This window comes from Alternaria atra, assembly GCF_907166805.1.
Source record: "Alternaria atra isolate CS162 genome assembly, contig: 28, whole genome shotgun sequence".
In the NCBI taxonomy this organism is placed as follows: domain Eukaryota; kingdom Fungi; phylum Ascomycota; class Dothideomycetes; order Pleosporales; family Pleosporaceae; genus Alternaria; species Alternaria atra.
Window position 1 is genome coordinate 686967 of NW_025091326.1, and position 27109 is coordinate 714075.

At 50.8% G+C, this 27109-nt stretch overlaps 9 protein-coding genes across 9 annotated transcripts; 6 read left to right on the forward strand and 3 right to left on the reverse strand.

The window, feature by feature from the left end:
- Window positions 1-80: 80 nt before the first annotated feature.
- ALTATR162_LOCUS7280 (uncharacterized protein) lies at window positions 81-947 on the forward strand (the record flags this gene model as incomplete). The annotated part of the gene is made up of 1 exon (XM_043314908.1): window positions 81-947. One exon carries the CDS (start codon window positions 81-83, stop codon window positions 945-947), a length of 867 nt encoding a protein of 288 aa, XP_043170843.1.
- A 6535-nt stretch (window positions 948-7482) lies between these two features.
- ALTATR162_LOCUS7281 (uncharacterized protein) lies at window positions 7483-8015 on the reverse strand (the record flags this gene model as incomplete). The annotated part of the gene is made up of 4 exons (XM_043314909.1): window positions 7483-7604; window positions 7661-7724; window positions 7933-7950; window positions 8001-8015. The coding sequence occupies 4 exons, from the start codon at window positions 8013-8015 to the stop codon at window positions 7483-7485; spliced, it is 219 nt and encodes a 72-aa protein (XP_043170844.1).
- A 695-nt stretch (window positions 8016-8710) lies between these two features.
- On the reverse strand, window positions 8711-9554 carry ALTATR162_LOCUS7282 (uncharacterized protein; the record flags this gene model as incomplete). The annotated part of the gene is made up of 2 exons (XM_043314910.1): window positions 8711-9307; window positions 9363-9554. 2 exons carry the CDS (start codon window positions 9552-9554, stop codon window positions 8711-8713), a joined length of 789 nt encoding a protein of 262 aa, XP_043170845.1.
- A 1863-nt stretch (window positions 9555-11417) lies between these two features.
- On the reverse strand, window positions 11418-13331 carry ALTATR162_LOCUS7283 (uncharacterized protein; the record flags this gene model as incomplete). Its single annotated transcript, XM_043314911.1, has 3 exons — window positions 11418-11690; window positions 11753-13099; window positions 13152-13331. 3 exons carry the CDS (start codon window positions 13329-13331, stop codon window positions 11418-11420), a joined length of 1800 nt encoding a protein of 599 aa, XP_043170846.1.
- Window positions 13332-14280: 949 nt separating this feature from the next.
- On the forward strand, window positions 14281-15962 carry ALTATR162_LOCUS7284 (uncharacterized protein; the record flags this gene model as incomplete). The annotated part of the gene is made up of 4 exons (XM_043314912.1): window positions 14281-14767; window positions 14819-14895; window positions 14945-15358; window positions 15411-15962. 4 exons carry the CDS (start codon window positions 14281-14283, stop codon window positions 15960-15962), a joined length of 1530 nt encoding a protein of 509 aa, XP_043170847.1.
- Window positions 15963-16246: 284 nt separating this feature from the next.
- Window positions 16247-17340, forward strand: ALTATR162_LOCUS7285 (uncharacterized protein; the record flags this gene model as incomplete). Its single annotated transcript, XM_043314913.1, has 3 exons — window positions 16247-16370; window positions 16423-16939; window positions 17004-17340. 3 exons carry the CDS (start codon window positions 16247-16249, stop codon window positions 17338-17340), a joined length of 978 nt encoding a protein of 325 aa, XP_043170848.1.
- Window positions 17341-17590: 250 nt separating this feature from the next.
- On the forward strand, window positions 17591-21168 carry ALTATR162_LOCUS7286 (uncharacterized protein; the record flags this gene model as incomplete). Its single annotated transcript, XM_043314914.1, has 2 exons — window positions 17591-17673; window positions 17733-21168. 2 exons carry the CDS (start codon window positions 17591-17593, stop codon window positions 21166-21168), a joined length of 3519 nt encoding a protein of 1172 aa, XP_043170849.1.
- Window positions 21169-24250: 3082 nt separating this feature from the next.
- ALTATR162_LOCUS7287 (uncharacterized protein) lies at window positions 24251-24999 on the forward strand (the record flags this gene model as incomplete). The annotated part of the gene is made up of 3 exons (XM_043314915.1): window positions 24251-24565; window positions 24619-24741; window positions 24823-24999. The coding sequence occupies 3 exons, from the start codon at window positions 24251-24253 to the stop codon at window positions 24997-24999; spliced, it is 615 nt and encodes a 204-aa protein (XP_043170850.1).
- A 677-nt stretch (window positions 25000-25676) lies between these two features.
- On the forward strand, window positions 25677-26981 carry ALTATR162_LOCUS7288 (uncharacterized protein; the record flags this gene model as incomplete). Its single annotated transcript, XM_043314916.1, has 1 exon — window positions 25677-26981. The coding sequence occupies one exon, from the start codon at window positions 25677-25679 to the stop codon at window positions 26979-26981; it is 1305 nt and encodes a 434-aa protein (XP_043170851.1).
- Between the last annotated feature and the right edge of the window lie 128 nt (window positions 26982-27109).

Here is a 27109-nt window from a genome sequence, read left to right on the forward strand (position 1 = left end):
GGTATCATCTCGACCCGACATCTGGTGTCGCGCATTACATCCGCGACAGTCTCGTGTCACCGTCACACATCAACTTCACTATGAAATTCTCACAGATCCTCACTGGCTTCGTTGCCGCACATGTAATTAGCGCCGCATCGATACCCGAATCAAACGCCCTCAATGTTCTCGAAGAGCGACGAGTCGTCCCCCCCTCTGAGCTTGTTTCACCGGACCATACACTAGAGCGTCGCAAAGGAGGCGGCGGACGAGGAGGAGGAAGCGGCGGTGGAGGCAGCGGCGGTGGACGCTCAGGCGGAGGCGGCGGTGCCCCAGGACGTACATCACCGACCTCAAATGCAGGCGGTGCGACGAGCGCAGGCTCAGGCCGACCGCGTACCTTCGCTGGCGGACGATACTACGGCGGTGGTGCCGCCACACCCTACACTGCTGGTTCGCGAACACCCAAGGGACTCATCGCCGGTGCCTTGATCCTACCCGCTACCATGCTGCTCATCATGCCCGGTCTGTGGCTCTACAGCACCTATCCTTACCACTACAACAATCCCTACCGATTCTACAACCAATCTGCTACCAACGACGATGACGACAACAACAACAACGACCGCCGCGCACTATGGACCCGTCAAACACAGGGCCGCAACGAGACTCTTCCTGTCATGTGCGTGTGCGAGGAAGACTTTGTCTGTGGCTGTGACGAGAATGATGACCAACAATACATTAACGACCTTGTTGGCAACGGCAGCTATGCTGCGCTCAACAAGACTCTCGTCACTGTTTCTGATGTCAACGGTACCAAGACTCTTGTTCTCAACGGCACTCTTGAGAAGGGTACAACTGCGCCTGGTGGCTCTGATGAGGACAGCGCAGCTATCAACTTGACAGTTGGAAAGTACGCTGGATACTATGCAGTTGGCATGATGGTGTTGGCTGGTGTCTTCATGTAAAGACAACACGACACTTGACTTCATCGTTGGGAAATGTATAATATTACGACATTATGATTACTTGAAAGAACACGGGGGCGCTTGGAGGCTTTTTTTTTGTTTTCTTTAGAGGATCCTGTTCGCATCGACGAATGATTTGGTTATACCCCCAAGTCTGCCTTTTGTAGGTACCCATCAGTTTTCAGAATCTTTTATACGTTACCAATCAATACCAAAACATTCGACTACCACACTGGTCGTGCTATGATGGTCTGGCGTGATAAAATCGTAACTTGAATTCTACTCCGTGATTAATCGTTTGCTTAGTAATCTTCCAACATCGCTGTAACTTTGATCAAAGAATCGTTGTCGATGCATGCATAGCAAATATTGTTGTGATTTTCTGAAGAGAAGAGCAACCAGCACGATGTTGAGAAGGTGAAGCAGTGAGAGCTTCTGAACACGCCCAAGTCCCTGCTATTCCATCTTCCCTACCAATACTCCCCCAGGAAGAACGAGTTGGTGATGGCAGGCTTGGTAGTGGCGACTACAGTGCATATATCGCACGGGACGGCTTATGGGTGGAAGCCTTTGGCTGGTAAGCTCGAACATCGTTGCTGGTACTGGTCATATAGCAGTCGCTCGTAATTACGTCGAAATGGGCGTTGTGGTGGTGTAGAGGTGTCATTGATGAAGACTATCTATGGGAGAATGATCGTTCAATACTAATCGACTCGTATTCTTTATTTCGAACGAACAATGGCGGCTGTTGGAGTGTCTATGTGTCAAGCTGTTGGTATTGCTGCAGTACGCGTAGAAATTCCGGTCAAGACTATGACACCTTGTTACCGATCCACAGTTTCTTGTAATTTGGTGGCACCAACATGTGGAGTGCCACCGTAGCATCCAAACATTCGGAGATAAAAAGAAGGCGGTGTATGCCATGTATAGAAGAACCCAAGTGTGATTTCGCACCCTATATCATCGGTAACTCTGTCGGAATTTACGGGGAACAATCGAATATATCTTTTGCCCTGTTTCCGGTGAGTGGATGACTGGGCAGCGCCGACATCGCTATAGGACCCGAGACAGTTGCCCGTTTCCAGATCTACGGGAACGATGGACAAGATGGCGCGTGGGGTATTTGAGTTCATGTAAGTCAGCTGACGCGGGGTCGGAGCGGTGAAGTAGAATATCTTGGGATTGCTACTTGGGAGCATATGAAGCGATGGCCGTCTGGACAGAGGATGCTCGCTTGTCTGTGTGGGTCATTATATGGAACGTGATAGGGTTACGAAGCGCGAGTATAAATCGGTAGTAAGGCCGCTCTGTCAGCTTTGTGGCGCTTACAATATAGCAACCTCGTTTCTTGGCTAACCCATCTTATGTCTGCTGCTGCAGTGCCTTCACCCCAATCATCAGGAATCAACCTAGATGCACAGGCGCGTCATCGCAAGTCTGCTAGCGTTATAAGCCCGAAGGAAAGGGACACCTGGCGCAGTGCGTCGTACACCGGTGTGTTGCTATATTTTGGCTGGTACCTAAAGGTAGACGAGATTACGCGCGCTGGTTGCAGGTGCGGTCGGTACAGCGGTTGATGTCCGCGGTCTTGTTGTAGCGTTACGTATTGCCCTTGGAATAGCTGAACTGTGATTGTGCTTATCGGGGTCCCCGGAGATGGAGTCGATACGAAGTTGTATGCACCGTTACGAGGACACAACAACCCTTGACAGATTCAGTGACCAACCCAAGCATAGTTGCTTCATCCTAATGTTGTGCTAGGCCTCTAGACGCAAGAGAGGGGCCAAATACTCTGATGGCTGATGCAGACCTAAGCTTTTCGTTCTCTAAACAAGGAAGTATGTGGTGGGGCCCATGTGACGCGCACACTTTCCATAGCGCTCGCAATCATGCGAAAGGTGATTATAATTGAAGTCATCAAAGATGTTACTGGCGGTCGCAGATGCAATCGTTGGGGGTGCTGCGTGAGACATACTGACCGCTACCACGTGTTCCAGAAAACGGGAGGATGCATAGGGCTGCATGATTGTCAAACGTTGCAGGTCAGCCTCGAGCCGCGTAACAGAGCCGGCAGTAGGTCTTCAGCCCTAACAGGGGACCTGGCGCACGAACGAACGAACCAACCAGAGGATTGCCGTTGGATTGACCAGACTGTTTCGATAAACTCATGACGCGAGCAAAGTATCTTGAGGCTACCCGCATCTAATGGTATTGGCGGTGTGCTCAACTCTTGACGTGATTGAGGGACGTTTGCATGTTCGACAGATGCAGGAAGTTACTCAGTAATTAAGTATGACCAATGGTAGAAGCGAATGAACAGTTATTTCAAAACGTCGACGTAGCGCTGGTACGTCGACCCGTAGGCCGCCAGGCAGCACTCAGCTGGTCAGCCTGAAGCTTCAGGCAGTTCTATAGGCCCATGCACCTCAATGGGAAGTTGGTGAGAGCGGATAGCTTGCGCAGTCATGTAAAGTAATCGACTTTGCAATTAGATAGATCGGATCCATTGGAGCGTGGTAGATGGAGAAGGGCGGAAACACCAAGAATACCTCATACTGCCAATTGCCCCACAACGGAAACTCATTGGAGCGACAAACTCCGCACGTGCCTTCCACCCATCCCAACTTCGACATCCGCGTTGTTATCGCACTCGCTCTCTTTTTCTTCGCACAATGGAGCTTCGGATCGGTAGCAGCGCCCGGCATGCGCGGCAGGCGCAACGGACCAGCCGAGTACCTTCCAGCGAAAGCGCCGTGGTCCGCGAAGAGGCCCGAGCCTGAGTAATCTACGTCAGAAAAGTCACTGCCCCTCCGTGTCCACCCACACGTCAATCACTATATCAGGAAGTGTGGCTGAACCTAAGCGGGCTGTCAGATACGATCAGAGTCACGCAGATATCGTGACACCTACTTCGCAGACGTACGCACCGATTTGAACATAAGCTCTCGTGCGGTATCATGGCACGCTCACATGGTCCGCGCACTACAGGGGTTTTGCAGCCCCGGTTAGCTCCCTTTGCGCAAACACTTGTTACCCATCTTTGCTCTGCTGCGCGCCTTGTTCATAGCTCTACTGATGTGCTCAGCGATCAGGGCATATTACATGGTCCCAGCTAGAGACCAATCAGAACATGATATGCACCATCTACAACAGCTGAAGAGCCTCCAAAAAGCCAACTACGAACCCTGCCGAGTATCAGAGCCATACCTCTTTCTCTACCATCGACAAGCTAACGGCCGCAATGGCTGTGTTAGTTACCTCTGGCAATCCCATCTTAGCACCGTCCGGCTGACTGTGCACTCATCCCTACACTTGGTCCCCGTTGCCTGACGGACCTGCGGATAGTCAACGATGCCTACCGGGTGTGACCCACACTGGTCTATGCGTCCTGATTGTCTTCACTTCTGTCGCTATATATGCCACGGCTTGCCACGTCGAGTCAGGATTCATCGCTACAAGACTCAATTCACACCTGTTATATCTTTTACTATTGCTTCATACCGTTGGCATTCACGTTATATCAAATCTTCAAGACCTATCTGCCACTTCTTCGTCATCGGGCACCAATACATACACGCATACCCGTCGACATGTGCTACCAAGTCATCGAACGCTATTCGGTCTGCCGATGCCTATACTACAAACACGCAATCGATCCATGCGCCGCCCATGGTCAACGAGGACATATGATCCAAGAAAAGACGGTTCTCGTCGGTTACGCTTGCAGTACTCATAACAACCACCGACCCCAAGCTTACCATACCGGCATCCTTCCAGACTCTGGTTACGGAAGCGGTGGATATTCTCCAGCATACCTACGATAGATCGATGGATCTATGTCTTCGCAACCTGCATGCGGCTAAAAAAAACTGGACTGTGGTCCTGTTCACAGCCCATATTTGCCCATCACCATACAATTATCTTCTTGAGCTGGTCACTCAGTGCTGTCTTTCCAGCAATTCTACTTTCGCATCTTTTCACAATTTCGACGATACACGCATTAGCATGGAGTTATGGAGGGTTTGAATTTGTCATGATGGGTTACAGGCATGGAAGACGGAAGTAACGGATGGATGGAGTTTGCTTTGGTGGACATTGTACGATCACGAGGACGTGGGAGTTACGAAATGCTTCCGTCTTTGATAGAACTGGGAGTAGTGTTATCAGTCTAGATCATTTGATCTTCTTGCTCACCGTTCGTAGCGTTAAATTCCAATATCATTGTGCTATTTTTACGAACACGTTTGAGTCTGCCTTGCGCAAGGCCACAGCAGTGAAGCCCACTATTCCAAGACGGAGAATCTTGCCCGGCTCGGCTCTCATACTTTATCAGATCCAATCCGAAAACGTGCTATAGTCTCAACGCAATTCGTGTCTAAGTGATGGAATGAAGCATCGTAGCGTGTTAACGAGTACGTATGGAGTTCAGTGCGACGTCATCTTCGCCAAGTGGACCCACTTTTAGCGGGTTGTTACTTTACCGCCTCTTCACCTTACAAACCTACCAGTATATACCTAATACTCGCCATATCCGTCGGTGTGAGAACCGCCACTCTCCACTCCACTCCATGTTTCTATCATTGCATCACGCTTCTCTTTACTATCACAGATCTCGACCACACTTCGACCACACTGCAGGACGACTCATACTCCGGCCGTTTCCGACGTCGCCGGTGAACGATATTCGGCACCTACGATTTCGGCGGTTCGGCTGATTGCGCCACAGTCAATCGGAGCCCTTACGACCCTGTGGATGCGATTCGCCTCGTCATGACTCCACGAGGGCCGTTGCTTCCGCTGCAAGCTCACGAATGCACCCTGTAACCGACCACGCGTAGCTTCGGGCGCAGGGCGAAAAGGTCACATTACCATATTCAAGGATACCGCGACTGCCGCTGGGGAGATCTAGTTCTTTCATCTTCGTATCCATGGATTGAGGCTTGCGTGGCTATTCCACAGTCATACCTTGCGAGCTAGGCATCCATTGCTTCTCGTCATCGGTTGGCTAGATCCTTCCTGTGCCCTCATCTGCTCGCTAAACTCTAAGCATATCAATGGTGTGCTCTCGGACCACCTTCAATGTTTCCAGCACGTTGGTGCATATGGCCGAGATTGAAGAAGACTACTATCCAGATTCGAGCTAACAGTGTATCTGTCAAGCTTCTCCGTGCTTGGCCTATCATTATGTCTAGTCTGATGAACCAGGGCTTTTTATTGCGAGTTAACATACCAGATCGACTTCTATAGCTCTTCAAACGCTTTTGGCGCATCTATTTCTCCATTTGTCGGCCCACGAGGACTGGACATGGATTGTTACATACCAGATCCAGTAGTAGATGCGTCCCAGCCGAAAGGTTCCCGGACGGTCGCTGCCGAGACACCCATTCAGCCTTGTGGGCCGCTTGTGAGGATGCTGGGTGTTCAGCCGTTGTATCCACAACGGCAAGACGGGTCGTGGATCCATGGTCTGCCATAATCTACCGTCACCAATATGCTGATGCTACAAAGGACCCCCTGCATTAGCTCGAGGTCAAAGGGACATTTCATGGATGAGAAGTCAGGTTAGTAAATCTAATTGGATATCAAACAAATACCTCGAGATATGATAGCAGTGCTTACATTGCCTCATATGAACATGTAGCGCCCCGGTATCCTCATTCGTCCAGGTCTGCTCCACCTTCCATAGCCTTGCTCACAATCACACTAGTCTGGGAATCCGCTCGGGTTCTACGACCACAGAACACCGACAAACCGACATCCACAGCGTGTGCGTTCTTCGGTTACAGACCCCGGCAATCTTTCTGGATCGCGCAACGTAGAACAAGAATCACACCCTAGACGATCAAAGAATAAGACATACTAATTGGCTGCATCAAACTATCGATGAGATATCAAGAACCTCGGCGTCTTACTCGTCAAGCCACGTTCCAATCATACGGCCCAAGATCACTTGGCACCAGAGTCCCACCTCACGTGAGCCTACGCCTAGAAGCGCCTTCACTAGTGTACACTCTCATTCTCACTACTACCACTATCGCGTCCCGCCTTACGAAATCACTGCCTCAATGTGGACCTGGTTTTGTCAAAACTAGAATAAGGCTTAGTGCTTAGCGGGTATTCTCATCGTGGCGAGCGGGATTCGACCAGTTTTAGCTACTCTCGCGTGGGTACCGGTTCTGGATCTGGTGGCGCAACGGAGTCGAGGTAGATGATGGGGCTGAAATGTCTTAGACAAGGATTGTAGGGTGCCTTGCAGCGAGACATGATCATGTGTTGTGGAGTAGTCATGTAGTGTTTTATTTGTTTTGCTTGCACATTCGTATCATGTTGCGCTAATGGCGTGTGTTATCATTATGAGAAGAATGAATTTCTTGTTTTCTCTGAGTTGTACCCATCCATGCAAAGGTACCCTGAAGGTATATGCAGTAGTTTACATCAATATTCCGATGAGACGAGTAACAGTGTTTAACTGTAGTGTACTTAGTAGCGTATGCGAACCCTACCTGGCGACACACATCGTGTTTTCCGAGAGGCTTTACAACCTTCTTTCGGTATACTTAATAGAAATGTCTCCTGGCCGGAAAGGAACAGGCAAGCGGAAGCTGGCGTGTCCTGGGCATTTGACGATGCGCGCCCTCGTTCCTGTACGTATTTCATCTTGCAATGAACATGAGCATCATTGGAGTTGATCGGGTGTAGAAGCTCTATCCTACCTTCAAGAACGAGTGGAAGTGCCACGGGTTTCTCAGGTGCGTATCGTGCCTTCCACAAGGACGACTGATGCAAAGCGTCAAGTCTCACCAATTCTCATCTAGCCTCCTCTCGCCTTCTTCAAGTCCTTTTTTTTTTGCCTTCACTGTCATTCTCTCGCCTTCGCATTTCGCCATTTTCTTTCGTCTTCGTTCCCTCGTCTCTCATTCGACCAGCCTGGTTACATGCTGAATTATCTATCTTCGATTACTCGGGAAAGGCAGCAAAACAATACCTCATGCCTATTGCGGTTCTGGCTCAGATGTTAGAGGTGGACAAGCAAGACTTAACGTGACGACAGACGAGCTCAGATGCCATGTTGGTAAATACCGTAGGATTTGTGTGATACGGCAGTGCGCTCACAAGGATTATGTCTTCTCCAGGGTATGATGATTCGAGACGTCTGGTCTAAAGTCACTCACTGCATCTGCAATGAGCACTTATATCCCTCCCTTAATGGCGTCTCATTCGAGGACGGTTGTTTTGAAGTTCGGCACACCGTCTTTTCCGGCGCGTCGAAACAAGATCAGTACACCACGATATGTAATTATTCCCAACGTCACATAGTCGCTCATAGCGAAAGTTTGGAACAGAAAAGTTTCTTTTTCCGCGCACGAGTCCATGCAAATTCATAGATTCAGTAAACTATAGTGTTTCTACATGAACGTGCATTGGCACGTTGAACATCTAGTGTTGTGATGTTTCTTGGGCAGCTGTTAAGCTATTGTCATAAAGTGCAGGCAGTTGCCTCATCATCTCCCCAACCGTAAAACCCATGGGCAGCCCCGATACCAGCAGCAATAAACCGTCGTAAAGATCCGAAAGAGCGGAAGGCCAACCTCGAAACATGAGGCTGGTTGTCATTGATAGAACAAGGTAGGAAAGAAGAGTTGTAATCATAATATGCACAGAAGAAAGATGTTGAAAAGGCGCATCGGCACGCTACGAAAAAGGACGTAGAGACATAGGTGCCGATGAAGGGACAATGGTATCCAGAAGGTGTTGGTATGCACTTAAGAGCGGATGACGACACCCTGGCGGCGGGTGGTCTTCTCCTCGTACACGTACTCGTCCTCGGAGGAGCAGTCGGATGAATCGTCAGAGTATCCGCATCGCGCACCACCGCAGTCGAGCTTGACGCGGTCACCAGCGCGCGTGATGCCATAGCGCTCACAGGTGCAGCATGAGCTACCAGAGCTCACACTGGACGGGCTAGAGCTGTTTGTGGAGCGGCTGGTGAGCGAGGGAACATCAGAGCCTTCGTCGGAGTCGTAGTCTGATTCATCGGACGACTCTGCGATTTGTTGCTTGGCGAAGCGGCGGTTGAGGTCCTCAAGTGTGGTCTTGTCGTACTGGGTGTTGATGACCTGGCGGGTCTCGTGTGGGCGCTGCGGCCTTGGTGCGACAATGCGCTCTGGGCTGAGGCCGCGGCCTTTGGGAATGGAAGCGGTCGAGACGCGGCGCGACTTGCGGTCTGAGCTGGATGTGGTTGTCTTTGAGCTCGACTTGGCAGCCGGGATGTCGATGATGTTAAGCTTGCGGCCAGTAGTGGGCTCGGTGGTGTGGTCCTTGGCGGGGTCGTGCGAGACGTGGTAGCCGTCGATGATGTACTAGGTAAATGTCAGTTTCCAGCACTTCGCATGGTATACGAGATGGAAGACGTACGTAGTACCAGTAACGCTGTCCCTGCTTCAGAGTCTGTCCTTGGAACTTGAAGGATCCGACCCAGCCACCGGACTTCTTGGGGTCCTTGGAAAGCGGAAGCTGACCCTGGTAGCCATCCCAGGAACCGAGCAAGTGCACGGTCTTGCAGTTGGAGGAGGTGCGGAGAGTGAAGTTGAGTTGGATAGCGGCCATTGTGATGTTATTTCTTTCTTTCTGTTGTAAGGATTGGTATTACGATGTAATCGTTCTTTTCGAATTTGTCCGATGCCAAACTAATGGATAGACGTCGAGATTGCTGATGAAGCTGTGTGTTGAGAGTTTCGTAGGGATTTGCGAGTATTGCGTTGTCGTTGTGAGTTTGAAAGTTCGTTTCGAGCAAGTAGAGCTGCGTATTACGTTGAAGTGGACCGGCCACAAAGAATTGGATTATTGTAAAAAGGGTGGGTATAAAGGTGGACGATGGAGTAGTGATTATTAGATGGCACCAGGCCTGGGGAGAGAGTAGAGAGGGAGAAGGGGAGGGGTAAAAAAGAATAGACAAAAGACGAACACAACAGCTCTGAACTTGACACACTTGCTGAAGAAAAAAAGACGAGATGTGAGCGGCTCCAGGTCTACTTATCTAGACACTGCATCGCACAGCTGCTGAGCGACAATCGGGCGTTAGCGAGGGGCTGGCAAACCGGCATATTGCACTACGCCAACTATGGGCCAGGTCTCGCAGCCCCCGGTAGCGATTGATTACCTGGGCTGCGTACACACGCCATGTTCGCAGGGTGTAAGCTGGTAGCGGGTGTGGAGAGCAGTCTATCGAATGTACAGCGAGCGCTTGATGGTGAAGTGGGAGTGGTGGGCGGCCTTGTCGTGTGTAGCCGGGCGTCTTGCTTCTGTGCCCTCATTCGCTAATGCGGGCGGGGAATACATAAGTGGACCATCACGTAACGCACGGGCTTGGGGTGAAAACACCAAACCAATGAGAGGTAGAGACCGGGTGAGCCATGTGATGTCGGGATGTGCAAGGTGCAGATAAGTTTTTGTCACACTGCAGATTCGACGGGGGAACTGTGGCTCGAGGGCTGACGACAGATGCAGAGAAATTTACTTTCAAGGGCTGCTACCTTGATCGCGTTGCAGCCATCCTCCCGGCCGCATACAGACCTATTTACAGCCTTTTTCTAACCCGCATCTCAACTTCTATCCAATCACCTGAGCGCAGCTCCATATCGTTGATCATCAAATGTCCCGAACGAGGACAATGGGCGGCTAATAAACTTAGTGGCTTGCAATGCTGTCCAACCACAATATCCCATCACCAACTTCACTTGGATGCAGCATGAGCCATTTCTTCGGCCACATAGCGGTCGCAACGTCCGCCATGTGGAGGGAAACCGGTGTCTTTCGTGATGATGCGCAGGGTGTGTATGCAACGGCATGACTTCTGAGGGAGTTGAGTTGTCAGGAGAAAAGAAAATGGCGGGAGGATGGCGGACGCAGCGGGAGAGGCACAGCGCTTCGACATCAGGTACGCGAAGCGACGGATGACATTACGTTCTCAATGCCCAACCATAGGCATCTCCACCAAGTGGATAGCGCTGCTATCGGGTACGTAGGCCCTTCGGCACGCAGAAGGCAGGGCGGATGCTGTGTTGCTGCTGTGCCATCGACCATCTGCATGATCAGATAGGTCGTCTCTCGTTGACGTCCTTCAAAACCATAACCTTCTACTCTCGTTCATTTACCGAACTCATGCGAGTACACTTGTGGGCCTAGCGAGTTTTGATGAACCAGCTGAGCAAGAATTTCGGCATACGCGCCGCAACCAGTGCATGAAGACTACAGGCGCACTGGCGTTCATGGCCTACCCAATAGAGTAAAGTACCGGTCACGCAGACCAGTCACTCCACCGACTGGCTTTTCAATATGCAAGACTCGCATCTTGATGGGAAGCTACTTGATCGTACGATCTTGCATGACTAGACGCTGTGGTGGTCTTGAGTCGCCATCAACTCCCACTCCACGTTGTCATCATCAATACCATGTATGCTTCAACCTGGTCTAGCAGCCCAAGAGGTTTGCCAATTCTTCTGGCGTCAACGTGCTCTTCCTCCTCTTCGGCCTCCCACCGACTCGTGTCTTAACTGGAGATCTAGGTGCCCGCTTCTTAGGGTTTTCCTCGGGCACTTCGGTGCTCTTGTCCGTCTTCTTGGTGGAGATGTCTCCATCGGTTACAGCGGCCGCTTTCGCGGCCTCTCGTAGTTTGTCTTGGACTGATAATTTCGGCGATCGCTCTTCGGGGTGCGTATGTGGGCTCGATAGGCGCTTTTTGGTCTGTAGTAAGTTGTTAGATTTAGCGAACGATGGGGTGGTGTTGGGAGGGTATCATAACGTACATGGCGTAGTCTGTCTTGACTCGTTGGTCTGGATGCTCGTTCTTCAGATCGTGGTGGTTTGGCTGCAGAAGTTGGGCGACTAGTTTTCTCAGCACCAACTAGATCTACCCCAGACGCGTCTGCATTCTCCTCATCATGTTGAGACGGTGTATTCGGAATGGAAGCCGAAAAGGCGACCTTGCGGGGCGATCGAATGGGCGACTTATTGCCGTTGCTCTCTCTAAGCGCTGACTGACTGGGTTGCAGCTTGATTCTGAACATGCCGGGCCCAGTGGTTGTTTCTGGCTTCTCGTGTGATTCAGGCGAGGGAAGTTGATCACCCTCTTCTTGCTCCTCTGTATCGTCCACATCTTCTTCCAAGGCTGAACTTTCGACCTCGTCGGCTTCACTTTCTTCTTGAATTACAGAGAATCCTTCCCTGTCAACCGTCTCGAAACCTTCACCGAACCCCAATCCCATTCTGAGTTCTTCGAGGTTGATGGTGTCGCCATTGGTCATGCGCTTTCGCCAGGAGTCCATGAGTATAAAAGACTCTCGTAACCGAGCCTCCATCTTCTCCCAGCCTGCCCTCAGCCTGTGTATCTCCTCCTCACGCATCTCGACTTCTTCCACTGCCACAAAGTTCGGGTTCGTAAGGAGATTCTTCAGGTTATCCAGCACTGTGTCCATATCGTCGGCTAAGGTCTCGTAATCGGTGGGCAGTGCGTGCAGCATGTCCTGTTGCGTGTCGTCTTCCTCGTCGCCTACGAGGGAACCGTCTTCTGTGTCTTGTTTGCGACTGACTTCTGGCATGCCTTGTAGTTCTCTTAGTGTCAACAAAGTGCTCCGTACGAGGCCGATGAGGTTGTCATTCTCGTCGCTCAAGCTCTGACTTAGTTGCGTCAGAAACTCGGTCGTCTCCTGCTTCAGATTGTATTCGGGATCGTCGATGTTGGGTGTCTCTTCGCGCACATGACCCATAGCAGCGCTCAAGCCTGTAGTGCCGGGGTTGATGGTAATGCTCGAGCCTACCAGACCCGTCTTATTGCCCCGCTGCTGGCTCGTCAAGTGACTCTTAAGCCTTGCAATTTCTTTGTCGCGCTTTCGCACGTCGTTTGTGCAGCTGGTGCGTATCTGGTCGACGGTCGTCTTAAGCCGCTGCATCTCTGCGCGCAACTTTCGCGCCGACGATTCGGCAATGTGTAAGGCTTTGCGCGCCGATTGCTCCTGCGCCTGGGCGAGGGAGAGTTGTCGCGATAGGTCTGCATTGCGGTTGTGCTGCTTCTCGAGGGCTGCTGTCTGGCGCGTCGATTCTGAGCGTAAGTTTCGTAACGTGTCGGCGATGGATTCGCGGTATTCTTGGTCGCGCTATCTACTCATTAGGACTCATTCTTCCTTGCAACAACTTGTGTATGCCTACATCACGCTTTAATATCAAGTCGTGCACCAAGTTGATAATCTGGGCCATGGTGGCCTCTTTCCCCCCCTCCCCCCTCGACGGATGCGCAAATTCAATCGGCTTGCCATTGCGTAACAACCCCCTGGCAAGCAGTAAATTGTTAATGTAAGTCGATGCGGTCTTGAGATTGTACGTGTCCATTTTCGTCGCAGCCGTGGTGGTCGGCTACCGGCGTCGGATGAAGCGGCGTCGTTGAGCTTCTCGTCAATGTTTGTTTATCCCTGGGTCCCGATGCCCAGGTAGAAGGAGCAACCGACCAAGCTCGGACCCCAACCGTTCCGTACCTTCCGCCACGACCCTGTCCAACGTGGACATGATGCGACCACCTCGAGCACTATGCCCGTCTATAACAGCCCTGCATACAGCCGTTTTGTCATCATCACGATAATTGCTACCGCCCACCTTCGTGTCCGGCTCCACTCTGGACTTATCAGTTATCGTGCTCACACTCGTCATCTACTTCTTTGGTGTGCCTGTGCGTGCATATCAGTCAGATGGCCCAGAAGTTTAATGCCACAAAAGTCCTATTCCCCTGAGTTCGGGCCCACCGCCAGTGTCTCCACCATGACCATCATCACACCCTCTGCTTATTCTACGAAGCCTTCGGGTACCGGTACTGCAAATCAGCAACCAAGTACCGTCCCTAGCGCTGAATGTGTCTTGTCCCATGCAGGCTAAATACCCATTTTAGCAAACTATATAGCACGAGGACGAGGTGCGTCCATTCCCCTCAAATATCGGGCTCGAGTCCGGCTCAAGTCTGTAGCTTTGCAGGGCCTCACACACGATCTGCGTTTGTTCCCTTACTCATGGATCGCCATTGGAGGGGTATTACCGTATTCCACGGTTCTTCCACGCGACCTGCCCTAGCCAAGGGCGTACCCAGCTTGTGTAGATGCGCTGCACGTCTGTATGGCCGCCGTGGCATCCGGAGTGAAGACCGGAGACATCTCGATCTAACGTCGGAGAGACTCAGAAGATGGTACTTAATGCACCTCGCCCGTGAAGAGGTTGTTTTTCTAAGTCCCCTTACTTTTTCATCACTATCTTTGATCTCTCGCTCCTTTGTTACTTTCGTTAAGCTTCCAACATGGACAAACTCACGTCTTTCATACTTGCGACCCTGCTTTTAGGAGCCCAATCCGCTCTTGCTGTTCCCACCGAGGCCACAACCAAAGCATGCACAGAAATCAAAAACGCTCTTCCCGGCAAAGTCCTGACCCCTGGGCTCCTCAAGCTTGAGTACCTGCATGAAACACAGCAGTACTGGGCTACGAATCTCCGTGAAGTCGACCCCGCATGCATTGTTCAGCCAGAGTCTGCTCAGGATGTATCCATCGCTATCAAGATTCTGAACAAGTACCCTACTGTCAAGCTTGCTACACGGAGTGGAGGGCACGACCCGAACACGAATCATGCTGCCGTTCAAGACGGTGTTCTCATCACCATGACCAGTCTAGTCGGGGCGACGTATGATGCAGCAGAGGACGTTGCCTATGTCCGCCCTGGAGGTGAATGGAACGATGTCATTGGCGACCTAGAAAAGAGCGGAGTGGCCATTGCTGGAGGAAGGCTTGGTAGGTTTGAGGTATCGCAGTCGACCATGAACACAGACTAACACAGAAAAGGTCTCGTCGGTGTTGGCGGGTTGCTTCTGGGTGGAGGTCTTTCGTTCCTTGGTGCCCAAGAAGGTCTCGCTGCTGATGTCAGTTTGCGCACAATGTCTTAATGAGACTCATACTGACTAGCCCCAGAATATTGTCGAATGGGAGACCGTCATGGCCAACGGATCTATCGTCAACGTCAACGCCGCAAAACATCCCGACCTTGCGCAAGCCATGCGTGGTTCCGGAAGCCAGTTTGGTATCGTCACCCAATTCAAGGCCAAGGTCCATCACATGGGCGACGTCTGGGGCGGTTCTTGCATATATGACGAGTCGAAGGCCGAAGCACTTTACGCTGCTTTGCACAACTTTATGGCCCGCGGCGCCGAGGACCCCAAGGCTGCCATCATCTTCTCGGACCTCGTGCTCGCAGCCGGGCTCAAGACGAAACTTCTCTTCTACTTTTACGACAGCCCCAAGCCGCCCACATCGGGTCCTTTTGCCGATTTCTTCAAGATCCTCAACCCATTGTGTCTGCCTAAGCGACAAAAGTACTCCGAGCTGGTAAGTCCATGATCTGACCGTAATATGCTGTGCAAGAACTGACGATTGTCAGCTGAGGGCGAACGGTGAGCCAGTCCGACTTTTGAACTCCCGCTCGTTCTTCCGCACTTACACTGTCCCATACATCCCATCCCGCCCCCAGATGTACAGGGAGATTCGTGACAAGCTCGCCGAACTCACTGGTGTCTTCCTTAACGTACTGCCCGTCATTCGCGCCATTCAATTCAGCGTTGACTTCCAACCACTTCCGTCTCGCTTTGGCAAGATCTCCGAATCCAAGGGCGGAAACGCCATGGGTCTTTCGTCTTCTGATCCTGACCGCATCATTCTTATCTACCAAGGAGCCTGGAACTTGCCCACAGACGATCCTCTTGCCTTCGGTATCGCCAGAGAGCTGACGGCTTGGTTGGATAAGGTTGTGCCCCAATGGATAGCAGAGGCGGGTATGCCAAGCGATATGTACATGCCTTTGTTCCTGAACGATGCTATGTGGGACCAGCCAGTCATGCAGAGCTACAAGGATTACGAGAAGTTCAAGGCATTGCAGAAGAGTGTTGACCCGAAGGGATTGTGGAGTACTAGAGCGGGTGGCTTCAAGTACTAGGCTTTCGTCGTCAGCCTCATTCCTATGTAGTACGTTTCAGAGTTGGAGCCCGTACCTTAATATGTTAATTGATCTTTTCCACACATACTGTGCTCAGAAATTTGTATGCCTGTAGCTAAATAGGAAGGTGTTCTTCACGCAGCGGGGCCTACTATACTGAAAGCGGGGTAGTCGCACCTTGAAGTCTGACTCCATCACTATGGTTGCCTTGCCCAACACAACTACAAAGCTTAATCATATCGTCTGATCCCGCCGTATCAATTGCTAGCTACTACACAACAAGCATGGCTCAAGCACCTCAGGTCACCGGCTATGAGCATGAAGATGCTTGGGATGTGAATTGGCTGCGCGTCGACGACGTCCATGAACTATACTATCAGCAGTTTGGCAAGAAGGATGGAAAACCTGGTGGGAGCAGCATCTCTCCCAGCCAAATTTCTTGATAACTAATCCCAGCCAGTCATCTTCCTCCATGGCGGACCCGGCGGAAATTGCTCTAAAACCAACACCGTCTTCTTCAACCCCTCTGAATACCGGGTGATCCTGCTCGACCAGCGAGGCTGTGGTCAATCGCGCCCTAATGCCAACACCACAAACAACACAACCTGGCACCTTGTCGCCGACGTTGAAGCTCTGCGTAAGCATCTCAACATCCCCAAGTGGCACACTGTTTTCGGCGGCTCTTGGGGTTCCACTCTTGCTCTGGCCTATGCACAAACGCATCCCGAAAGTGTGGGTAGTCTAGTCCTACGCGGCATATTCGCTGTTCGCGATATCGAACTCAAGTGGACGAACCATCCGGGCGGTGTCCAAATGCTGTTTCCTGACTGCTGGGATGACTTTATCAACTTCCTACCAGAGGAAGAACGCTCCGATCATATTGGCAATTACCACAAACGTCTTATGTCTTCGGACCCTTCGATAAGCCATCCTGCAGCCACGGCATGGAACAGGTGGGAGCTTTCTATCAGCACTCTGTACGTAACCTCCATGTGCGAACTGCATGCAAGACATGCGCTGACTTTGTATGCCAAACTGCAGGTACCCTGACCCTAGTGCATTTAAGAAACTTATAGACCCAGCTTTCCTGCTTGCGCATGCAAGGCTCGAGATTCATTACTTTACTAATAAAGCGTGGTTGGAAGACGGGCAATTGTTGAAGAAGGAGAATGTCGATCGTATCAGGAACATTCCGACGACGATTGTGCAGGGGAGATACGATGTTGTCTGCCCGCCGATCACGGCGTGGGACCTGCATAAGGAGTGGCCGGAGAGCAAGCTGCATTTTGTAGATGATGCTGGGCATGGCGCTATGGAGCCCGGGACGAGAAAGAAGCTGACTGAAGTGTGCGATGAATATGCGAAACTGAGTATCTAGCCTTAAGCAGCGAAGGATCCCTGTTAGGTCGGCGTTATGTTGAGACATCACGATCAATGAAGTTGAGGAGAAATTACGCCGTACTTGTGCGCTTGAATATGCGGGCCGTTCGGGAATGGGCTGACTAACGCCAAGACTGCTTGCTAAAGACCAGAAGAGGGCTGGGGGCCCGTCGAAATGTCGCAAACAGCACCAACAGTCTTCCATCGAGTTACCGTGCGCCCTTAATGTGAGTGACGTAATATGGACTATGGCCACGACGCCCTGCTTCACCACGACGCCACCCAAAGTTATCGATAACCACGAACGGGTACGCGCATATGAAATCGCCGCGTGAGTATCACCAATCTACATCACCAAACGCGTTTCCTATTGCTAACAACTAGCCCCAGATACCTCTCTGCCGCTTCGTTCCCGTTCCATATCCCAGAAGGACCGCCGCCCGAACCAGTCCCTAGCAGCGACATAACCCTCAATGCCCTCGTCCAACATGGCGTGCACAAGATGGATTGCGACCGCGCATTCCTCTCCCTCATCGATAACCGAAACCAATTCATATGCGCAGAGATGACGAGGCATCAGCCTCTTTCGAGTGCAGACCCAACAGACCCGCTGTTACTGGGTACTTCTCGAATCGCTCTTGAATGGGGAGTATGCCCGTACACAATGTCCATCTTCCATGGCAGACCCGTATCCATACCGGACAATCCCTATGTCGTCGCCGACAAGTCTTACTTCTATATACAAGACTTTCGCCAGATTCCCACATTCGCCGAGCGCCCGTTCGTGGCTGGGCATCCACACATGGTGTCCTACCTTGAGATACCGCTATTTGCAATGTCTGGACATATACTGGGAAGCTATTGTGTCGTGGACAACAAGGAAAGAGATTTCCTGCATCCCAAGTCTTTGAGTACCATGCGCGAAATCACCTCGGCCATCAGTTCATACCTAGACATGAGACGCGTCGAAGCCTCCAAATCGCGAGCAGCGAGTATGATGCAAGGTCTTCGCCGTTTTGTAGCTTCGGATTGGCGCGATGGATGCGATGAGGTCTCAGAATCTGTTGCTCCTGAACGCTCCGAGGCTCATACAGATCCATTCGACCTCGATGTCTTTAGTGCTACGACCCAAAGAAAAACCGGTTCGATACCATCTGACAGCGCAACGACACGCGTCACTGGCTCAGATTCCACTCAACCTTCTTCAGTGCACGAACCGGCTGCCATCATTTCTTCTCCGCAAGACGCTCATTCGAAAGCCCATAAGCCTGACTTGTCCACTCAATTTGAAAATCTCTTTGTGAGAGCTGCAGAGAATATTGGTCATGCCATGGATCTGGACGGCCTGGTCTTCTTTGATACTGTTTCAACTGGCAAACACAGAGGTGGCCAGTCAAAAGATACAGTCACAGATGAGACCTCGTTATCGCCAAACGATTCCGTTGCGACACCGCTTTCCTGCTACCAAAGAGACGTTGCAGTAAGCCAGCAGTCAAGTTTGAAACTGTCTCAGTCGCTCATCCAACGCTTGACAGCTAGATATATCCGAGGGCACGTTTTCGCTGTAGATGAACAAGGGGTTATCCAACATGGAGGTGACGGCGAGCCAGGCTCTAGTCCCGATTCTCTTGAGGATAGCGAATGGACTGATCTCTTCAAGTCTTTGCCAAAGACGCGGTATGCGATATTTTTGCCCATGTGGCATTATCAGAGAGAAGCCTGTTATGCTACGTGCCTAGCGTGGGTATCCGACACGGGAAAAACGCTCGATACTGGCGATATCAACTCGTTGACAGCCTTTGGAAACTCACTTATGGCCGAGATATTTCGATTGGAGGCGTCCGCAAACACGCTATCCAAGTCGGACTTTGTTTCAACAATTAGCCACGAGCTGCGTAGTCCGTTACATGGCATCCTGGCGAGTATTGAGCTGATCCAAGAAAACTCGCAGGGATCGAACTTGATGCCGGAGATTACTATGATCGAATCATGTGCCTCTACTCTCCTCGATACCTTCGATCATCTCTTAGAATATTCCAAGGTTAATAGCCGTGCCAGCGTTGGGGAAAGAGACAAAGGTCGTTCCGTTCGTTCCGGTACTCACGTGCACAATGACGCAGTGGCTGTCGACTTGGCGTCTATGGTTGAAGATGTCGTTGAGACGGTCTCAGTGGGCCATGATCATTCTTCGCGACTCGTGTCCGGCCTCAAAAAGGAGCGTCAAGACATGCTAGCTGAGCCGCGAGTAACGACGCTAACCGAGCCCGTCGTCCTCACCACACACATCGAAGGAGACCGTGATTGGAATGTGATTATTGAGAAGGGCGCCTGGAAACGAATTCTGCTCAACGTCGTTAGCAACGCTTTGAAGTATACCAGGTCCGGCTACATCCATGTAGACTTAAGATATGTGGAGGCTGCAGACGACGTGCAGTCTGCGAATGGCAGACAGGCTTACATCAGCCTATCCGTGACGGACACCGGAGTGGGTATGAGTGAGGATTTTCTCAAATATCACCTCTTCACGCCCTTCACACAAGAGAACGTATTGAGTCCAGGGACTGGCCTAGGATTGAGCTTAGTGAAAAGCATTGTAGAATCACTACAGGGCAAGATTTTAGTCTCCAGTCGCTTGGAAGAAGGGACGAAGATTACCATTAACATTCCAGCTAACCAAAAGATACAAAAGCAGAACGTGTCAAGCACGCGGGGAAGTCCTCTGTGCGGAAAGACGGTCGGTCTACTCAGCCTGTCCTCGCATGAGAAGCCAGGCAACCAATCCGCTCCATGTATCGTTTCGCCTCCCGAAGCGCTCGAGCGATCAATTCGTAATATTTGTGAGGGTCGCTTTGGCATGAGCGTCATCAATATTTCGACAAGCGCACTTTCAGCCATGGATATAGTCCTCGTCGACGCGCATGCGCTGGACTCAATGCACGCCTACGATTTGAGAACTCTGCTGCCTGTGTATGCGGCAAGCATCTGCCCAATCGTGGTCGAACTGGGCAACACCAACGGCACATCTCATAAGGTCGGCTCCTGGAGACCCATGCACACAATGCTAGTCACGGGAAAGTCGCTCGGATCTGCGCTAATATCAGCTCTGGAGGATGCGAACGCCAATGGAATGCCGCCTGCAGAAATCGAAACCAAACCGGAGACAGACTCAACGGAGCAACTAGATCAATACCACACTGCCAAAAAAGCAGTCCCGCACATAGAGACCGTGACACTTCCGCACCATGGCCTGCCGTTGCAGAATAAGCCCCCATTCGACGCTACGACAAATCCTGCTCCACAATCACAATCACTAGTACAAGCAGCTGTCCTTCTCAAGCCTAATTCTGCTTGCAGATTTCACCGCCTACTTCTTGTAGACGATAATCCCATAAATCTTAAGATGCTATGCGCCTTTGCCAAACGCCTCAACGTTCCCTACTCCAGCGCTACCGACGGCGAAGAAGCAGTGCGCCTCTACCAAGCCGCCGCCGAACAAGAAGACCCACAAATGAGCTATGATTGCATCTTCATGGACATCAGCATGCCAGTCATGGATGGTTTTCAGGCAGTATCCAAGATTCGGAGAATCGAAGACGAGTTGATAAAGAAGATTGCCCAGTCACAGTCCAATGATGCATCTAAGCATAATTTAGATGGCGCTGCCGGAGACGGCGGAGGTGCGCGAGCGTACATCTTTGCACTCACGGGTCTCGGTAGTGAGAAGGCGCGCAAGCAAGCAAGGAGTAGTGGATTTGATGAGTTTTTACTTAAGCCCGTGAGGTTCAAGGACGTTTTACCGATGTTGGCATCGGTGCCGACGTCATAAGATGGAGATCTCGTTGACAGTAGGGTTCGCCCCTCAGGGCAGTTGTCATTTTATCTAGGCCATGCGATGTAATGGCGTACGGAAATTAGGGAAGCTCTACTGATGAAGAGCATAGCCACGTAATGATGACCTTGAGAATACGGCTTTTGATACCATTGCATGCCAAGCAAGTAAGCAGAGTAGGAAGCTGGCGGTATCGTTGCTAGTCACTAATAACGCTAACAACGCTAACAGCTACCTTGTAGTAACAACAATGTTACCACTATGGTCTGGCTCAGCCACTTCATACATATTCGTGTTTGTTCTTCCACTTGGTCTTGTGAGCCTCCTCGTGTAGCCACCGACCATAGCCAAAGGTTACTAGACCCTATAAGCATTGCTCCATACAGCTTCCGAGGTGCCCTCCCATTGAGTGCATACACGACACTCGCTTCTGCTGGTTGCTACTCCATCGTCATTGCGGCGAGCTATCCAGCTATTCCAGGTCACCTAGTGGTGCTCATAGGAGCTATGTAACCGCACCCTCTAATTGTAGAGAGCAGAAAAGTAAAGAAGAAGGCTTGAGCACGAGACTCAATACAGAAGGTGACATCTGTACGTTTGGTTGGATAGGGGATTGGCCAGGACCAAGCGTCCATACCAGGTGTCTTGTGAGATGTCTCGAACAGGTAAAAGTATCCGCAGTGGTAGATGTCGTCAAATAGACAATATCCCACTCTCAGATATTTGAGGGGTAGAGCACAGAGTCGCTTGCTATTGGTGGACATGGATACATGGTGATGTTGTGGCGTCGTCGCTTGAGTGAGGAGTGCTTTGTCTCTGGTCTTCGCTTGACTTTTGTTGAGGTATTGAGAGCAAGGTGGAGACGGAACGTTAGGTAGACGACCGTGATGGTTTACGTATGCAGCTAGTAATTAGAATCCGTGGAAATTCCTTGTCCTCCTGCCAACACTGTGGCAGCCAGTGGAAGGACCACTCACTGCAAGAGGCTGGTATAGTACTACAGCTGGTTTGCCGTCATCTCTGACTGAAATCACGATACTAAGATATGTGGTACGTCAACAGACCCAGGCAAAAGCGGTCAGGGCGTTTGGCTTATTCCAACACAATATGAAGCTCACGATGCAAGTCCCTCTATAGTGCCAGAACCTGGAGTCTAGCGTCATGTAGAGAGCCTCCGGTTAGGCACGTATATGTTGCATTGCATTGCAGTGCAGTGAGTACGGGACAACAGCCATCTTCATTTCTACTCGTGGAAGTTGCCACAAAATGTTTTTTTCTCTTCGTTTCTTTGCCAGTGGAGGTAAATTTAGTAGCATACAGGGCTGGTTCCAGCTGTGAACAGGTGGGAGATTACGGCCAGATACCCGACGGCGAATAGCGAGCGCCCAACTACTCGGCTATCTGCTACATACCAGCTGTCAATCTTCTCCACTTCTGAGTTGCAGCCTAGAGATGATTACCAGGTACATCGAAAGCATGGACACTATGCCAGAGCTATGATACCCAGGGTCTAACATTACTCCGGTTGGGAAGAAGGTCAGATCAGCCAGTATACACCGAAGTCCAAGTCGTGATCCCTGTAGCATCTCGACAAAGGTGCAGCAATGAGAGAAGCAGAGTTGCCGAAGTAAGGGTTCAATGATGAGCATGTGTACCTACGTAGCAGCCTGAGCTAATGCGCTGGTTCTTCTTCCCTGTTCGCCGAAGTGAAAGAGCAGTAGTATGACACAGGTACGGTGTAGATCGGCGAAAGCGCGACTCAGGGACCTCGGCTGCCTTCCGGGCCTCGATCTTCTCAAAAGAAACGACACATCTATCGGGCCTTTTGATATTGCTTCTGACGGACCGCGTGCACGCAGCGAGCATGTCGCATTTCCCCTTTTCAGGGTAGTAGTCTGCATGCCGTTGTGCGTTGTGAAACTAGACTATGTACACAAGGTATAATCCAGGTATACACGTGGTTTGACGTCAGTCCCGGCCACTCCGGGCAGCGAAGAAGCAGATGTGCTTGAGACTTGGCAGATCTGTTCAATTGTTAGCTCGATAGGCTGGGGGCCTTGATTAGATGAACTTGTGTGCTTGCTCGTGCATGTTCAGGGGGCTGCATCATGGATGTTCAGCGGCTGTACCCGATCCACGGATAGGATCCGCCGCTACCACACCCTCTCCCGGCGGCACTTGCCAACAAAGCGTTACTAACCAAACGACCTGAGCTGAACTGATGCAGGTCGTCAAGGCCAACTAGCTTACGCAGAGTAGCGATCTACCATACTACGACAAGACAGGTAGCTTGGTAGGGAGAACCTAGAAAATGATTGGCATGGTCTAAGCTTATATTGTGAGTTTGGAAGCTACCTGCTATCGTGAGCCCTGGTGCATTAGCGCTGTTTACCTATATCTTTTCTCTCTTTGTTCGTAGTGGGATGTCACTAATAGAGGGGATGAGGAAAGTGGAGCTCGAAGATCTCAATTCCCTGTATCGATTCAGCCGCAGAAGCCCCACTGGGCGACATATCGTGGGAGATCTCTCTAACAGAGACTAGTTCAGTCAACACTACTGATCACTGTGAGCTAACATTAACCGCGATGCTGAAGAGAGGAGTGTGTCTTTGGGATGTCTGGAAGCAGTTTTGATATTGTTGTTCGAACATATTAGAGCAGACTATGAGACTACCACAGAGCTCGAGTGATCATAGTGAAAAGGATCTCATGGACTGCGATAGATACTGAGGTCCGGGTGGAAGCAGTCAAGCCAAGGTGTATTGTATTACAATGCCTCATCTGTCATTGAACTTTGTTCTTTTCGACGGTAGCGTACGTTGCATCGCCCAACCTCTGGGCAATGGGCTTGATTGGCATCTCAACATCCTGCCCAGGAGGATCAGCAGACCTAGTCACCTCACAGGACGATGGGAAGTATTTGCTCCGACAATTCGAGCTTAGCTGCATCGCACGCTGTGTATAAAGACACTGCCATCCTCCGTGGAGACAGGTCATCACACAGCTTCATCTCTGCAGTCATCACTCCTCACTGATCAATTATCAAACACCGGTCTTCTAGCTACCTACTACCGCAAGCATGGTCTCATTCCGCAACCTCTTTACTGCCGCCGTGGCCCTCTCCGTGCCCATTGCCGCTCAGACAACGCCCGCTCAGGTTGTCAGCAACATCCAGATGCTGACACAGAAGAGCCAGGCACTTCAGACACCAGCTCAGCAAATCAGCATCATCAACGGTCCGTTGATTCTTATTGGTCAAGGACCTTTCCCGCAGATCATCATTGGCTTCACCGACATTGTGACCACAGCCACAACTGCTCTCGCCCAGATGCAGGGTATGCCTCCAGTTCCGGCTGGTGAGCAGTCTGATGCTATCTTCAACGCGTTCCGCGAAGTGAGTACACTACGCGTTTACCAGAGTATATGGTGGCTGACGATTAAAAACAGTTTGTCCGTGTCCATCAAGCTCTGCTTAACATACTCATTGGAAAGGCTGGATTGTTCCAAACAGTTCCTTTCATTGGCCAGCCCGTAGCATCTGTGCTCAGATCAGTCGAGGGTGTTGTTGATGTGAGTTTCCCCCTTCATTTTCCATATTCTTCTAAATACAACGCCCAACTTATGTTCGCACTTGCTAACAGTCACATACAGACTATCGCATTCGGGCTGATCGATACCGTTCAGTCACGCGCTTCTGACCTCCAGAGCCAAGCCAACTCCCTGAGTGGAACTTTGCAGGTTTGCATCAACAGCTACGATGGTCTTTCACTCACCAGGGCCAAACGCACTCTTAGGTTTGCGCGCCGTGAGGTCGCTGCCGCTGCTTAGACTGGTACTGCGTCCAGGAATGATTAGCTAGAATGATTTCTCGGTTGAGAAGCTTATGAAGATGGGGAGAGGAAGAATGGAAGAGAGGAATAGTGTTTGAGGTTTCTACGGTTTGGGGTCTGAGGACGGTCGCTACCACCTGTTTGGACATTATTCTGTTTGATCGTTGCACTCTCAGACAGTCGATCGTATAGTCAAATGCAAAGCTATGTCTGTCCCAAAGCCTATTTTCGTCGCTTTGACAAATATTGTTTGGTCTCCCCATGTGTGCAATCTTTTCCACTTCACATAACTGCAACTATATTCATCTTTATGCGCAAGAAACAACGCTCGGAAGGTCCCGAGGATTTTGGAATTCTTCGATGATTGGATCAACGTAAGTAGCACGTTTCGGCTAGATCACATGGATCTTACGAACCAGACAGCACTTTCAATATCGTCACTATTCACCACTAGGGAAAGGCATTGAATTTGACGTACTCAAATAGTTGCTGCAGAGCACAGACTGGATCATTACAAGGCTGCCTTAGCTATTCACCTGAGACCTACACTATATCAACCTAAGCTTTCCACTTTTGATCTCCAACTCTTCTCCGCGCTCAACACTACTTGACCAGCCCTCTTCTCAGATGACTACGACGGTCGTCCGAACGAGATCAAAATAGCTAACACGCGCGATGGAATTGATCGAGCTTCCCGTAGAGCTTCTCAGTCGAGTATGTCGCTTCACGGGGCGGCAACCAAGTGCCCTAAAGAACGGGAAGTATTCATACGAAAACAAAGACTTTACATCACTGCGCTCGACATGCAAAGAGATCTACGCCAGGACGAATTTCGACGCAAGCATCCGGTATGGTGTCCACGAACTAATGCTTGAGCTTAACCCGTCATCGCTCGCCTTACTTCTACACTTATCCAAGATACCCGCCTTCCGCAACCGAATGGCAGCTATACATTTGTTCCATGTCACCAAACCCCAGCCGGTGGATGATTATGAGTGGTTTGTCTCCCAGGAGGACGAGTACAGCTTTATGAGATCTGGCGAAGCTGCCTATATGCTCGCGCAGTGTTTTCGCCAGCTACATGACGCCGACTCTTTCATCGAATTGATATTACCCTATGGAAGATTTATCATTGGTGAACAGACAACTGTGCTACGAGCACTGCAGCTGTCCGAATTCCCGCGGAAGGTAGCATTTGTCTACCTCTGGGTGGAGAACTCTCAGAAGCCTGAGTGGGGACGGTGGGCAGAATCTGTGTCGGAATTCCGATCCTATATCGAGAAAGCCGTCTTCCTCACTCCGCAGAGTCGCCGCAAGAATGTTACCGAAAACCGCCAAGTTGGAGCTCACATTCAGAACATGCACCTGAACCATCCGAATCTGTTGCAAGCCGTGGCTGCTACTACTGATGTTGAGCGCCTTGAACTCCAGGGATGCAGAGGCGTACCTGAGCTTCGGATATGTCATGGCTGTGAAGACCTCTTCTCTAGACATATCATGACCCGCTCGTACGAAGATTTGTTATCGCTACAGCTTTCCGATCTGTACATAAGCGGTAGCCGACTTCGGGGATTCCTCAAGCAGGCTAGGATTTTGTTTTGGTTTACAGCATACGACACAACGCTAACGGACGGATCATGGAAGTCAATCTATCAGGGATTGCGCAAGTTACCTGATCTCCTGAATCTCCAGATCTGCCACAACTACCAGAAACATGGGCCCCTCACACCAGTCGTCGCTCCTGACGCTTGCCGTAACGGCCACCCCAAGGACATGTTCGGGCATTACGTCGAGCACGATCACGTAAAGGTGGTGCTCGATGCTATGGTCACACACTTCCACGTCCGTCCAAAGCGCCGAAAGCAGAAGTACCGTGGTCCGAGATACTACGAGGTCTGTCTCTTCGAAGTACCGAGAATGGTTACTGCCTCCAGGAAGAACTCTCTACAGAGATATGCTGGAGAGCTGGAAGGAAACTAGGACAGCACACGGCGGCATCCTCGAGGGTCTTTACTCTTATTCTTTTCTGTATTTGGGATAGTGAGATATAAGCTGGGAGCTACGCGGCAATAATGTTATCTTTGATACATTGGATCTTACTGGGGTTG